The sequence below is a fragment of the Seriola aureovittata genome, chromosome 3, assembly GCF_021018895.1.
Source record: "Seriola aureovittata isolate HTS-2021-v1 ecotype China chromosome 3, ASM2101889v1, whole genome shotgun sequence".
In the NCBI taxonomy this organism is placed as follows: Eukaryota; Metazoa; Chordata; class Actinopteri; order Carangiformes; family Carangidae; genus Seriola; species Seriola aureovittata.
Window position 1 is genome coordinate 18,323,529 of NC_079366.1, and position 15,199 is coordinate 18,338,727.

Sequence of the window (15,199 nt, forward strand, 5' to 3'; positions counted from 1 at the left end):
AGTGTTTTTGCATTTCCCCTAACAGCAGTAATTGTTTTCTAATAATAGGCAAAGAACTAGGTGGTTGGTATAGAGTAAAAATTAGAGCGAGTTTAATTTACCGTTTCCTGTCTAACGGGTGGAGTGATTTTGGGGGCTGAATTGCTTGTTATGTATTGTTACACTAAGTGAGACAAATTGTATGAATACAAGGAGTCAGCAGGGAGATTTTTGCAAACAAACAGTCACCTGTTCATATAAAGTCCTATTCGCAGCCAATTTGACCATGCTCCATTGAATGAATATTAGTAGGGAGTGATAATTATGTGGCCCTTAGCAATTAAATCTCTGTTGCACTTAGCATGAGCAGCACAAGCCAGCATACTTTTAGGAAGACCAGCAGTTTTATATTTGTATTTATATTTATATTTAAGGGTTTAATTTCCAATAGGGCTCTATAACCTGATTTTTTTTGTAATTTTATTTTAACCATTTAAAAGGAGGTAAATGATTCTTTACAGGTATGCAAGCAAGTAGTCTGTAAAAATGACTGACATGGCCAGTTTGAATGGTATTATCAAGCTTGCTCTTACAAAATTTACATTAACCCACCTCGAACTTTAAAACTACAAATAATAACACAGTACACACAGGCTGCCTTTTGGTTCCTAAAATCACCTGAATGGACCCAGAAGATGGCTGGACTGAGTAAACATTCCTTGCCCATAAACTCGAGGTAACTCCAGCCTATTTATTTGGCTTTTATTTTGATGTTTCTAAAATTTTGTCAAGTTTTTTCATTTCAGTTTGGAGATGTATAAATATATCCCAATATCTTACCAAGGAAGTACCACTTGAGAATAAAAAGCGTTATTGCAAAACATATATAGACCTTAATTATGATGTGGTACTTTCTCACATAAAGCCCCAGCAGACAGGAATGCATGACTGATGATGTACTAATCTATCCTGGCAGTGTTAACAATTATCTGACATGCTGTGTTTTTCAGTGCAGCTACTATAATGTTAAAGAATGACAATTATAATTATAATAGTGTAATGCTATAACAGCATTATACAGTATAACAATATAAACACAGTTTTCGTAACTGGGTTATAAAATGCAATTAAAACAACAACAAAGCGGCTTTAGAAAAATTAGAGTGAATTAAATTAATTGGAAAACATTGCTTTTTAATAATAATATTAATGCTCAGTTTCCTAACTGTTATCTGGGCTTCGGTTAGAAAGAGTCTATTTTTTGTGTGGTGCTCATTTTCTTTGAAAAATCTCATGATGTTTTTTTGTTATCATTATGTTTCTGGTGTGACTTAGCTGTGTGTTCCTGAGGTGGCGATTAGTGCCAGAAACATTTCTACAGATAATTTAATGTGTGTGTGTGTGCTTGTGTACCTATGCAACAGGGGACCTGTTAGCCATCAGGGGACAGACCACTGTTGATTGTGCTGTAAATCATGCTACAACTCTATTTTGAATTTAATCATAGCCAAGAGTTGACCTGAAGGTATTTGAATTGTGAAGTTCACACTCTCCACATTGGACATTTGAATTCCCGAATTTAGTGAGCATCTCAATAATTGAATCCTTAACCTCAAAACCTCTTAGTAGGCCTCTGAGTCCTTGAGCCAGTTGGTCAGGGCCATTTCAGCAGTGTTTCTTAAAGCTTTTGTGTCTGTTCTTTGGAAGTCAGACATCAAAATTCAATAAGTTACCGGAGAATTGAACCCATAGCCTCAAAATTTCAGACAGATTTCAGTAACACCCTGAACTCTTTGGTCCAACACATAACTGTATTTCTTAGAGCCTTTGCTTCTTCACTTTGGGTGTTGGACTTATAATCTCATAAAAACTGAACATCAGAACTTCCAAGCAGTCCAACACTTGTCTGAGGAGACATCCAAAGGCTCAGGGAAACAAAGGTCAAATGTCTGACCAGAAAGCTCATGCTGTTGGAGGACTGCATGGAAGGTTTGAGGTTGTGAGTTCAATCCTTATGATACTTATGAATTTTGAAGTGCACCAACCAAAGTAAAGGCTGAAAAGCACTCGGAGAAAAGCTCCCAGTATGAAGGGGATTCAGAGGCGTGATGGGTTTGTTCATGACCATGTGTCTGGTTTTAATCCTGTCTGTTGTCAGTACCTGGACCATCAGATCCAATCCTGCTGGAAAAGGTGGGTGGGGGGCTTTAAATGAAAACTACCTTTATCTTCATATGACCCTTTTAATTCCAACTTTATCCTCATTGTTTTTCTTATTATTAGATTCTAAAAATAATTTTATTCCCCTGCCTCCTTCATTTTAATACACTGAAGCTTGAAACTGTTTTTTTGTTTGTTTTTTTTACAGAAAGATACCAAAAAATAGTGTTGAAGGAGACTTATTCTTTCAGTATGCAGTCTGTTAAACAGCCAGCCTGTCTTCTGAAAGCCTGCCTGGGGCTACAAACCATTCACACTGTGGAGGTGTGTGTGAATGAGTCGTTAAAATCCCTGCTTCAGCCTGAAGACGCAGTGCTGAGTGTGAACTTTAACACTCAAACACCTGCAGGTCAATTCTTTGCTATGATTAAAATAAATTCAAAATGGAGTTTTAGACTTAATTTTAGCATGATTTATGGCATGACCAACAGTGGACCTCCAAATTGTCCTCTGATGGACAACAACTGGAAGATCCACTGTTGGATATACATACACAGACACATACACACACACAGGCATACCGGTACATATATATTACATAAAGGTTTGACATTCTTCTTGAGAGCCAGAAACACACGGAGGCTAATTACATTTTCCCACTTTTTCTGCAATCTTTTGTCTTTCTCTCTCACTCCATCCCTTTCTTAATCAGTTTAACAAAAGATGAAACTCTCCTCTCGTTGTATCTCTTAATGAAGAGACCTATTAAACATAAAAGCAATTTAAACACTAAATGAGAGCTATCTGCCATGACGTACCTCCACACACACACACAAACACACACACAAACACACATGCTTACGCATTCATACAGGCGGATGATTCATTTTCACTTCTGCCTGCTGTTTCCATTTGCAGACACACAAGCTTTCATTAGTGTGTGCACTTTGTGTGTGTAATCAATAGTGCTCTGTAGCTCACTGCTTTAGTCCCCTGGGGATTTCCTATTGTTTGATGATCTGCACATTGGTAACATTGTCACTTCCCATTCAGTGACTTTAAATCACATTTGGCCTGTGGGGCCAGTTTACCATTGACAGCAACCCACATACTAGATGTGTGTGGTGCATGTGCTATATGTGTGTGTGCATGCATGTGTGCATGTGTCTATGTGCATTTGGATACTTTCACAGTATTCTGGGCTGCATCAGCAGTCACTGAGCTCCCCAACTCACACATAAGCTCGACAATCGATTGGACGACCTAGACTCTGCAAACAGCCAATAGGGCACAAGTCATTCCCCAATAAATGGCCAGGGAGATGGTGAGAGAGAGGGAGAGGGGGAGGGGGTGCTGGGTGAGAAGGTGGCAGACAGATTGAGATTTAATTTTCAGGTCACGGCATCTTGTGTCACTTGTGAATCCAGACACATTCAGAGAGGAAGTGATGCACATACGGACCCGCGCACATAGATACACACATACACAAACACATGCACTGGCGTGTGATTGTGTGTCAGAATCCAAGTATCTGCATAGGTGTGCATGTGTATGTTTGTATAAATGTGTGTCCAGCTGACATAAGCAGAGCTGTAGACATATATCAGGGCTGACATTTAGCGCTTAGCTCTGCCACTAAGCTTATTAGCCAAACACCAAATATCAGCACAATCTCCCTCCTTCAGCCTTCTGTTTTACCCAGTACGCACCCTCACATCCCTCACCCTTCCTCTCCTTTCCGTGTGTTCTATCTTTCTCTGTCATCTTTTCTGTTTTTTTTTTAATATATATACTTTTCAACTTGTGCATGTTGACTGTGCTCACACGTGAATCTTTCAACACTTCTTTTTGTCTCATTTCCACTCCTTCCTTCCCTTTCTTGGTAGTCCTGCTGATTGCTACTGAAGGCTTTGGCAGCTCATCAACACATACAGATTCTCAAACACACACACACACACACTCTCAGTCACACACACACACACACACACACACACACACACACACACACACACACACACACACACACATACTTGCACACAATAAGCTACAATCCAAACAGGAGGAGAAATTAGAAAGTGAGAGTAAAGCAATGAAAGACAGCAGAAAGGACAGGGCTAGTGGATGCTGACTGGAGCTGGCAAAATAAATTGAATCGAAATCATTTGCTTTATTGACGTTCAGCTTTCAATTATCCACTGATGAGACAGAGACAGCGAGATGGACTGTAAGAAAGAAAGAGAGAAGAGAGCCGAGACAGGGGGAGAGGACAATGAAGGTAGGAGGGAGGAGGAAGAATGAAAATGGAGAGTGGGGGGGTGTGTGTAGGCTTCTCTTTAGTAGTAATAACAATCAGGAGAAATGTATGTGGAACTAAGTGGTCTGTAATGGGAAACAGGCAGCTACAGCTACACATTCAAGGAGAGGAAGCAGCAGAGAAGGCAGGGACAGACAGGGTGAGGTAGAAGAAGGGGGGCTATAGATAGATAGATAGATAGATAGATAGATAGCAATTAACATACTCCCACTTATTGTTAATATAAACAGAGCAAAATGTGGTTTATTTAAGAGAGTTTCTGTAGCTGTTTCACCACGATCCGTAGTTAGTTTTAATTTCCAGCTGTGAGCAGCTTCTGCATTTTCTGTTTTAGCAGTTGGCATACAAAAAAGTCAACACACTCAACTGTTATTCTGGCAGGAAATTATGCCATATATGCAACATCAGACATCGATCAAACTATGACTCTGGAGTGCAACAGTCAATTAAATTTCACATAGTAAAAGAAAAATGTCTTCCTCAACACCCACAATTAGTTTTATTTTTTTCAAGCTGTGACCAGCTCCTCCATATCATTTGTGCACTGCATTGTGGCAGAAAAATCATTGACCATATTTAGTATGTATATTGTCTTCTGAGACTTTTGATTCCCCAATGTCAAAGGTACTGCCACAATTAATATGTACTGGGAAAAAAAACGATATAATATAACACTAATAGCAATGCAATCATTTCAAATTGCTTTTAGAAAATAACTCTTTGAAATGACTCTTTGTATTCAGTATTAGACAAGAACAAAAATTTAAGACAGATCTTTTGCAATAAACCATATAGACAGACAGACAGAGAGAGAGAGACTGACAAACAGACAGACCGAGAGAGAGACAGACAGACAAGTGGAAAAAAAACATCCTCAACCAAAAGCCAGTAAAACAAGTAATTTCTTTTAAAATTAAATCATGTTCAAGGGGATTGGAACATGTCACAAACTCAAATACATGACTGATGTTCTCTTAATCTTCCAAGACATGGCATTTGTGTTTTTATGTGAGTGTTTGTGTGCCTGTGTGTTCATGTGTGTATGTATTTTGAAGAACATCACTCCATGTTGGACTGACATGCTTCATCAGAGCATCTAGGTCAGCATGAGATTGGAGAGAGGAGGAAAAAAAAAAACATGAAGTGACTTTTTGAAGCAGACGAGAGAGTGAGAGCAAGACATTAAAAGCAAAGAATAAGAAGGAGGAAATGAAGCTGAATAGGAGCAAAGAGAGAAAGACAAGGGACAAAGATTAGAAGAGGGAGGCTGTGGGGTTGGATTTATTTCTCTTATTTCTACATTTCTCTCCCAGTCCAGTTCCAAGTATGATTTGAGCCCAATTCTGGTGTTAAATTATTAGCGCAGTATTCTTTATTAAAGGCACATAGGGGACTCAGAGCAATCCAATATTCAGGGAATGAGACGTGGCACTAGATGCTGAGAAAAGGTTTATATGGTTCAGTTAATTGAATCCTTAGCCACCAAAAGTGTTTGGGGCTTGCACATAGTCTGGAGATTAACACTCTCTCTTTTTGTTTTTTCATTCAGACTCACCTGCCAAGGTTACTCTCTCATCTTCCCCTTTGTTAACCCACTCTCTGTGATTTTTTCCCTTTCTTTTCTGCAGTTCTCCAATTACAAACACAAATCATCTTCCCACTCTGCCTTTGTTTAATTTGGCAGCCAGTGCTTAAGCTCCATAATGAATGTTTCCATGTTCAATAACACTCAGATTTTCTCTCTCAATCTCTCTCCCTCTCTCTCCTTTTCTCTCTGTCTTTCCTGCACACACATCTGAAAAAATACACCACGCACATACCTACAGTATACCCTGTCTCCTCACAGCCTCACAGTCAGACATCATAGGGTATTGAGTGGTTTGAAGGGAACATAAATCACTTTTTGATCACTTTGCCTGCTTTCAAAGAAAGCACAAAACAACACAAAAAGGGAGAGGTGGGAGACTTGAACGTAGTTTATAGCATCTTATTTACTCAGGTCAGATTTGTCTGCATTCACTGTATTTCACTACAAGAGCTTTTAATTTTGTAATATTCACATCAGACCCTATCTCCTCAGTCCCAAATGTGAATAGTTGTTTCCAGTGAAACGCTGTCAAATTTAATTTGACACTTCTCTAAGAATAGTGCTTCAAGTTCTCCATTCATGCTTCGAAGAGGGAGCTTTTGGGTTTTTTGACATTACGATTCATTGGACAGGAGGAGCACGCCAACAGTTTTCACTGCCATGTATTTCTGTTGCTCCTGGTTGAGTGCTTGTTGATGCCTCGACAGTGGTTCCACATTGTTGCTCTAACATCAGCTAGATTGATATGAAGCAGGCAAGGCTGGATGGTGCGCTGCTGGTTTGCTTAGAGTGAGCACAAGATAAGAAGGCAGTGGCAGATGCACGCAATTGCGCTGGCATACACAAACGCACAAATGCATAAACAATTACGCTGACATGCACAGACACTCGCATACACATAAAAAATCACTCAGACATGCATACCCCTGCTCCCCTCTCCTCTTTCACTGTTGCTTTCTTTGTGACAAAGACACACACAAGTGGCGACACACATGTCTGTTCCTCTTTCTCCCTCCCACAGTGTCTCTCTCACACACACACACACACACACACATTCTTCCCATCAGTATTCGGAGGTGATCAGTATTCTGAACAGCTTTCCAGGTCGGCCGGACGCTGATCCATCAAACCCCGACACTGAGTCGCTTTGTATCTACGGCAACCTTCAGCGTTAAAGAGGAGCACCGACAGTCCTCTGTCACCAGGAAATTCACTGTGTTTGTCTGTGTTCGTACATTCATGGGCATGCTACCAAATATACTGACACACAATCGTTCATGCACATACAGACACACACATGCTCACATCCACCAAATAATTCATATCTTAATGGCTGGTGTTACCCTTTCATCCAGACTCTTCACGTTCCCAAGCTCCCTCCAATCACAAAAGAAGCATGTGCGTATATGTGTGTGTGGTGTGTGTGTGTGCGCATTTGGTTGTAGCAGCTATCTTGGCTTGTCTCTTTGATCAGCCTATAAAAGCACTGAGGCGTAGACAGATAGCCTGGACCAACACTCTATCGCTCCTTCACTCCTTCCGAGTCTCTCCTTCTCCCTCACACACATTAACCATCATGAACACACTCCGACACACTCTGAAACCCCCCCCCCCCCCCCCCCCTTGTGTGTAAGCTGCATCTCTCCCATCACCCAGTGGCTATGAGGAGTATTGTGCTGCCTCCTCAACTTTATCTGTTAGGAGTGGTGAATACATCGGTTTCAGTTTATCTGTTTTCCTCTTTATACTTGAAACTGTAATGCCCTGAAAGTTAATTTACAATCTTACATAACAAAAGTGAGTGTGTCACTTTGCAAAGTGATAGCAAATATTGATACCCGGTGGACAGCTGCTCTGTTAGTGACTTTAAAACCATCACACACTGAGAAATAATCTGTTTGCTTTCCACTGCAGCCACAACAACAGTAATTAGATTTACTGCGCTGCCTCCGTTTTTCACAAACATTGGAACTTGGGAAATGAGATTTTGACTTTATCACAATTTTGCACAATACAATAAGTATGTATTTCCTTCTCCCCATTCCTTTCCCCTTCCATCCCCCACTCCTTCTCTGTTCTCCACTCTAGATCAGTATATTCATGACCCACCTGTCTAACTACGGCAATGATCGACTAGGTCTGTACACGTTCGTCCACCTGGCCTCTTTTCTTCGCTCATGGACAAACCTGAGACTCCACACACTCCCTCCCCTGCAGCTCGCACACAAGTACTTCCAGCTTTTCCCTGAACAAAGGAACCCTCTCTGGCAGGTGTGTTTGTGTGGGTATTTATCCACATGTATGGGCTTGTGTGTTTCATGTCTGTACATATTTTACTGTGCACTTGTATGCAGTAAGATAATTTATTTCTCACTGTAAAATATTAAGGCGATAAACAGACATGTCGGATTTAGCTGAGGAGGAGAAAAAATAATTCATTTTCCATGAAATGACTCAGCAAAACCCTGAAATATATTGATGCACAGATGATCAAAAATTGGATTGGTACTTAAAGTTTGCCAACTTTGTTTCAAAAACCTGGAAGAGCAGATGGATTATGTAACCAGAATTTACTCTGAATTGTTAAAGAAATTGTTTTTGGTTGGGATTTGTAAATTTTGTCATAAACAACAAAAATATGAAGTCAAGTCAACTCTATTGTCACTCATACAAATCCACATACAAAGTATACAGCTGAACAAAATGTCATTCCTCGCAGATCAAAGTGCTAAAAACAATGCACCATAACATACAGTTTAAACACAGAACAGAACTACGAAGGCAGCTGTGTTGTATATGACTACTGGTTTAAGGTGTTGTGTGAACACCCAAATGTAACCACAGTAAAAAGTAGCCATGATTGAGATAATAAATAATAGATACTAAGCAGATTAAAAGCGGCAGAAGCAAAATAAAACAGTTGCTCACAATGTAGTTATCCCAATATGGTTATATTGAATAATTATAGAATATAAATAAAATATATAATATACAAATAATGCTTTGCCACCGTGGTTGTTACTATGCCACTATATAAAAACTGTAAGAGTATATGAATAAAAATAATTGTATATTATTATTATTATTATTATTTTTATTATTATTATAATAGTAGTAATACATAATACAAGTATATATTATAATAGTATAATATAACAATAGTGATACTATAAAAGTAATAATGATATAGATAAAAAAAAGTGCCTAAGAATATGTAGCCAATGGTAATTATACATAGCATAAATAAATAAATAATAGGAGGCACAGCAATGATGATAGGCCGGTATAATATATATGTGACAGTGCAGGGTTATTCATTGAAATGAAGATTTGACCGTGATAGATTTGAAGTTGGTTTTTATATTTTTTTTACCTTTTTTATTGTTTGAAAATGTGTATGCTGGCTTTTAAGGCTTTGTTGTGTCTTGTTAGCCCATGCACGCTGGGAATGGTGGTATGCATGACACAATAACAAAACCTTAGTTCAGTCATTCTATGTAGTAAATCTTATGTGCACTTAATGTCTTTGTATGCTTTACTTTGCATCATTACTTTAACCTCTAATTCTTTGCCTCTGCTCCTGCAGAACCCATGTGATGACAAACGACATAAAGACATCTGGTCTAAAGAGAAAACCTGTGACAGGTTACCCAAGTTCATGGTCATAGGACCACAGAAAACAGGTAAGCTGCAAATAAACACGCACATGCACATCCACATGCAACAAAGAGGCTCCTTCTGTGTGCCCAGGTGCTTAGATACTCCACATCAGAGCCCATTCATTTAATCCCCCTCATTCCTTTGGTCCTGTCAGAGGGAGACAAAGGAGGAGGCTCTCACTTCCTTTCTTCCACCCACATACAATCTACTTTAAATGCACAGATATACAGTACTGAGCTACCACCCCTTTCCCTCTTTCTTTTTCTTACTCTTGTCTCTGTTAGAGGGACAAAAAAAAGGGGAGATTATTAACAATCTGTATACGTATATGGCTCCCGAGTGTTGCCTTGTGTGATTTCAGGAATTCTAATTACTGGTGTTTGGTGTGAGAGGTGAGGAGAGTCGGTAGTGCTGCTAATTAACCAGGTGATAATTTTCTAAATGGGAGGAAGGGTCATTATAGTTACATTAGCAGCCCAACAACAATTACAGTAAAATAATTTCTCATTTTATTGAAGGGTGTGCCTCGCATGTCAGAGATATTGAAGCAAATAGGCAACATAGTAAGGGGAGATGTAACATGTAGGATGTGTGGGAGTAAGTGTTCGGGGAACAGGGCAACAAGACAGCTGCTGAGGGTGAAACAGAGGGCACAACCAAAGCCCCAGTGCTGATTGGTGTCAAACGGTTTTCAATCATTTGACAGGGAGGACTGTGATCATTGCACACCACAACTCTCTCTCCCCCCCCCCCCCCCCCCCCCCACACACACACACACACACACACACACACACACACACACATTGTATTCTCAACAAGATATAAATCTTGTGGAGGGAAAAGTCATCCAGAATGGATCAGTGGGTGACAGCTCTCGCACATACCGACACACACAAGCACATACTGACACACAGACACACACACTTACACACACATACACACACCACTCTACTACTCTCTGCTGAGCTGAATTAACGAGCCAGTTATGAATTATGCCCTTTCTTCCAGGAACGACAGCACTTTATCTTTTCCTACTCATGCATCCCTCCATCTCCAGTAACTTCCCCAGTCCAAAGACTTATGAGGAGGTCCAGTTCTTCAACACCAACAACTACCACAAAGGAATTGACTGGTGAGAATACACACATTTACCTCTGTCTTTCGTTCTTCTCCATGCCTTTTATTAGTTAGAACATAAAGTGAAATGACGGATTATAAAAAACCCTAATTTATTTTGTGAGGTTCTTACAGGCTGTCATGTGTCCTGCAGACATCAGTGATACATTACGCAGTTCAAAACAGTTCAACAATGTCTTTTAAATGATCTTTTAAGCCTGGGAATGTAAGCCAACAGACATATGGCTGCCTAAATTGACCCATAAATGGGTTACTTAGCTGACAGATACACAGCTGGTGCATTCTCCGAAGTCATCCAGAAAAGACTTGTCACTGAAATTCTTCATTAAACACTGTTCAAATTATGTCATCAAGTTTATTTTGGGGTCATTGTCAACGCACAGATAAGAGGCTATAACTTTCTGACTTTAGAAGTTGTCTGTGACTTTGAAAAGAATGTGTAAGAATGTAGTAAATTTTTGACTTAGTCTCCAGTAAAGCTGTTGTGTGTCTTGTGTATGAGGCGTACATCGTGAGTGTACCCATGTGTATATATATTTTCTCTTACTTTTCTGTGTGTCTTTTGCCTCAGGTACATGGAGTTTTTCCCTGTGCCCTCTAATGTTAGCACGGACTTCCTGTTTGAGAAGAGCGCTAACTATTTCCCCTCAGAGGAGTCCCCGAGGCGAGCTGCTGCCCTGCTGCCCAAGGCCAAGATCATCACCCTGCTCATCAACCCCTCTGACAGGGCCTACAGCTGGTATCAGGTACGAGCACAAACACACGCAGAATATATTAGATGCCAGCGTATGTATTTAACTCTCTACAGCGGCCTACTTCATTATATGACGTGCTTCATCTCTGTATTGATTAGAATTGAGTTCTTTTACAAGATTGTGTTTGGAGTCTTATTTCGCATTGTGCGTGGGAAGTTAATGAGCATGATTTATCTATACATCTCAGTATGTGAAATGTGACACAAGCTTCAAATCTTCTGCTTAAGCCTGTTTGATTAATGAGACATGAATGTCAGCAACATGCCAGCTTAAATGTTATGTCGTCGTCCATAATATAAAGTCTGTCTCATGCGAGGTTGTGAATAATATCGCTTGATGTTTAAGAGATTGAATGAGAGCAATTGTACCATCAGAGCGAGTTCTTTGAAGCTCATCTGGCTGTATCTGTTAACCTCCCCAGCATCAAAGAGCTCATGAGGACCACGCTGCCCTGCGGTTCACCTTTTATGATGTCATCAGTGCAAAACCAGGAGCACCAGCCGAGCTGCGCTCCCTACAGAGCCGCTGTCTCATCCCCGGTCTCTATTCCACACACCTAGAGAGATGGCTCACCTACTACCCTGCTAACCAGGTATGCACAGGCACAGATACAGGATTATAGGTACATGTACACAGATAATTGCAATATATTGCACTGTAATCCCAAACACCTGCACAGACCAGTAATGGTCAGTATGCTCAAAGCTTTTGAAGATGTTTGAAGATTTATTGCTGAGATTAACTTCTTTTATTTTATTGTTAACTGCGATAAGGGACACAACTGAAGGAATGGTAACTATGTATACTCTCAGTGCCCACTTTATTAGGTACTCCTGTGCAGTCTAATGTAATCCAATACAACTGTTATGCCATAAAGTCTATTGTATTATATTCAGAGATGTTTGTTATATTCTGCTCCCCTCATATATATAAATAGGGAGAACATACCGTTGAGTATAATGTAGTGCAGTATTAAACCACCTTTAACCATGACTTCAATAATTAAGATCTAATTGAATTTATACTCAACAAAAACCGAACATTAAGAACTCAGAGAAGGTTAAATTCACAACAGAACTGAATTGCTAAAGATTGTATAGGTGACCCTAATCGAGTGGCCACTGAGTGTATTTTGGATTGTTTAAACTACATACAGTAACACCTCCCTGCACATAGCCTGCAGGAACTGCTAACTGTTCAGCCTGGCAGGGCACTACACCATAAAAGGAACCAGAGTGAAGTGATATATTACATCTGCTTCCAGCTTTTGTGGCAGCCGTTAAAGTGGATCAAGTTGCACTGAAGAAGCTGTCTCTGCGCTTTTATTTTTACCCAACACCTGAACGGGTTGTAATGCACTAACCAGTTAGGTAAATAGTGGGAGCCAGTGTTACAGTGTGAATGTAACTGTGTGTAGGTGATGATCATAGATGGCCATCAGCTGAGAACTGACCCTGCAGCAGTGATGGATGAAGTGCAGAAGTTCCTGGGCGTCACTCCTCATTTCAACTACTCCCAGGCCCTGACGTAAGTCTCTCACGCAGAATGACGATCTCTGCTTCTCTCTCTTGCTTTCTGTCTTTGATACCTGGCGTCCTGGGGTACGGGGACCTTTCACCTGGTGCACACTGTAACAGAAATGATTGTACAGATTCAAGCAGTAACAGGACCCCAAAACCCAAATCTGTGTGAAGCCTGACATCTACTGGTGAACAGCAGGGAACTAAACTGGCCATCTCCTGTTTCCCAGTCTGTGGTGCCAGGTGGTGTCACTCTCTGAATAACACAACAGACAGTGACATCACCTGGCACCAAAGATCAGCCAATAGCAGATGGTCAGTTCGCTACTTGCTTTGAGCCATGAAATGTCCAGCTTTACACAGATTTAGCTTTGAGGTTTTGTCAGTACTTTTAGGAAAGGAAAAAAGGATGTCTGTGCAGGATGGCCAAAAAATTATGAGACAGAAAAAGCCAAAATTAACAGCAAAGAAGAAAGAAAGTATAGGCAATTGTTTCACTTGCAATTTGCCACATATAAGTAAAGACATCGTGGCATAAATTCTTGGGTATAATGGCAAATTAATGAAAAAAAGGCAGTGTCAAGTTAATGTTTGTAATGCATTATTTAGTTGAGGAATGACTTGATGAATCTTATTTATTCTGATTGCAATTACATTTGCCTCACACTCACATTTTAGTCATCACAACCAAACGTTTCATAAATATGTATCATTTTCACAAATGATATTTGTATTATGTAATGAGGACATCGAGACACATAAAGACACAAAGTCTCAGCCTCCTGAGCTGCTGGCCTGGGATCAAATCCCAACAGAGAGTGGACTGTCCTCTCGCTTACACATCCTGCCTGTCGGTGTCACAGCTGTCTAAAACAAAAAATAAGAAAAGGTTAGTGCACTGCACAGTGTCAATCCAGAAGAAGTAAAACTGCAAAGACATCACTGCCAGAAGAAAAGTCACTAATGCAACTTTTATGAACTAAACTTATTCTTTGCTGTTTGTTCACAGTAGACAAAAGGGCATAGAGTGTAAGCCATATTCCTTGTTTGCAACCACAAATGGAGCATGTGCTGTTAGTGAACTCCAAATTTACCTTAAGAAGTTATGTGGAAATACAGTTGCTTTAAACATTCTTATGTCACTTAAAGCAAATGGCATTGACCAATACTTATTGACCATTGTCCTCAATAGTGATTAATACAACTCAAAAACAAGATTATATGCTTAGTGTGTAATTCAGATATTAATATTTGTAATATATTGAAAGGGATTCCTAAAATATGCATATCAACCAAATTATTATTTTTTTAATAGTACAACTCAAGAGAATTAGCTTTCGCCTCGTGACGGTCTGTTTCAACTCATTCTTCATTAGAGATGTTGCATGTGACCTTTAAGTTTGGGAGAAGTGGTATAGTGTTTATTTCTCAAGCACCACTCATCAAAATGCAATCTGCCTGCGAGCCCTCAAATCTCCAGACAGGGACATCTAGAATTTGTAGCTCCGATTGGGACAGAGAGCGCCTCTGTCTTGAATCACGAGCCCACTTGCATACAAATAATTTGTAAAGAGATGCATTTTGACAGAATAATAAGGAGGCTGTGTGTGTGTGTGCGCGCGTGTGTGTGTGTGTGTGTGTGTGTGTGCTAGTGGTGTGTCATTGTGAGTGTGTGTTTTTGAGTGAAGAACGAGTTATACAAAAGCCTAATCTTTCTTTTCTCCTTCTCATTCTTTTGACGTTGCAGCAGTCTGACAGATCCTCAACACTGGAGCCTATTTATTTAATCCCCCCCTCTCCTTTCGTCCTCCTGTCCTGTCAGAGAAAAACTGAAGGAGAACCACTTAACTCTTTTTTTCACTTTTATTCACCCACTGATGCATGCAGATAAAGAACAATATTTGCATCTTTCAGTCACATCCACATTAACACAAATGGCATTTAATGGATATCTTTGTATATCTTTGCTAATACTGCAAAAGGAAGGGGCATAAATGTGTACATACAATCATATTATTAAAAAAAATAATAATTATATATGAAGTAGATAAACATAAATGTACACTTGGTTAAATATAGATTATGC

At 39.8% G+C, this 15,199-nt stretch overlaps 1 protein-coding gene across 2 annotated transcripts in view; it reads left to right on the forward strand.

Moving 5' to 3' along the window:
* Positions 1-15,199, forward strand: part of ndst3 (N-deacetylase/N-sulfotransferase (heparan glucosaminyl) 3) — a 43,349-nt gene that overhangs the window by 23,631 nt on the left and 4,519 nt on the right. For both annotated transcript variants that reach the window (XM_056372762.1, XM_056372761.1), the window contains exons 7-12: positions 8,130-8,312; positions 9,628-9,724; positions 10,710-10,833; positions 11,410-11,584; positions 12,015-12,185; positions 13,011-13,120. In XM_056372762.1, coding sequence (XP_056228737.1) covers positions 8,130-8,312; positions 9,628-9,724; positions 10,710-10,833; positions 11,410-11,584; positions 12,015-12,185; positions 13,011-13,120 — 860 coding nt within the window. The remainder of the gene's footprint in view (positions 1-8,129; positions 8,313-9,627; positions 9,725-10,709; positions 10,834-11,409; positions 11,585-12,014; positions 12,186-13,010; positions 13,121-15,199) is intronic.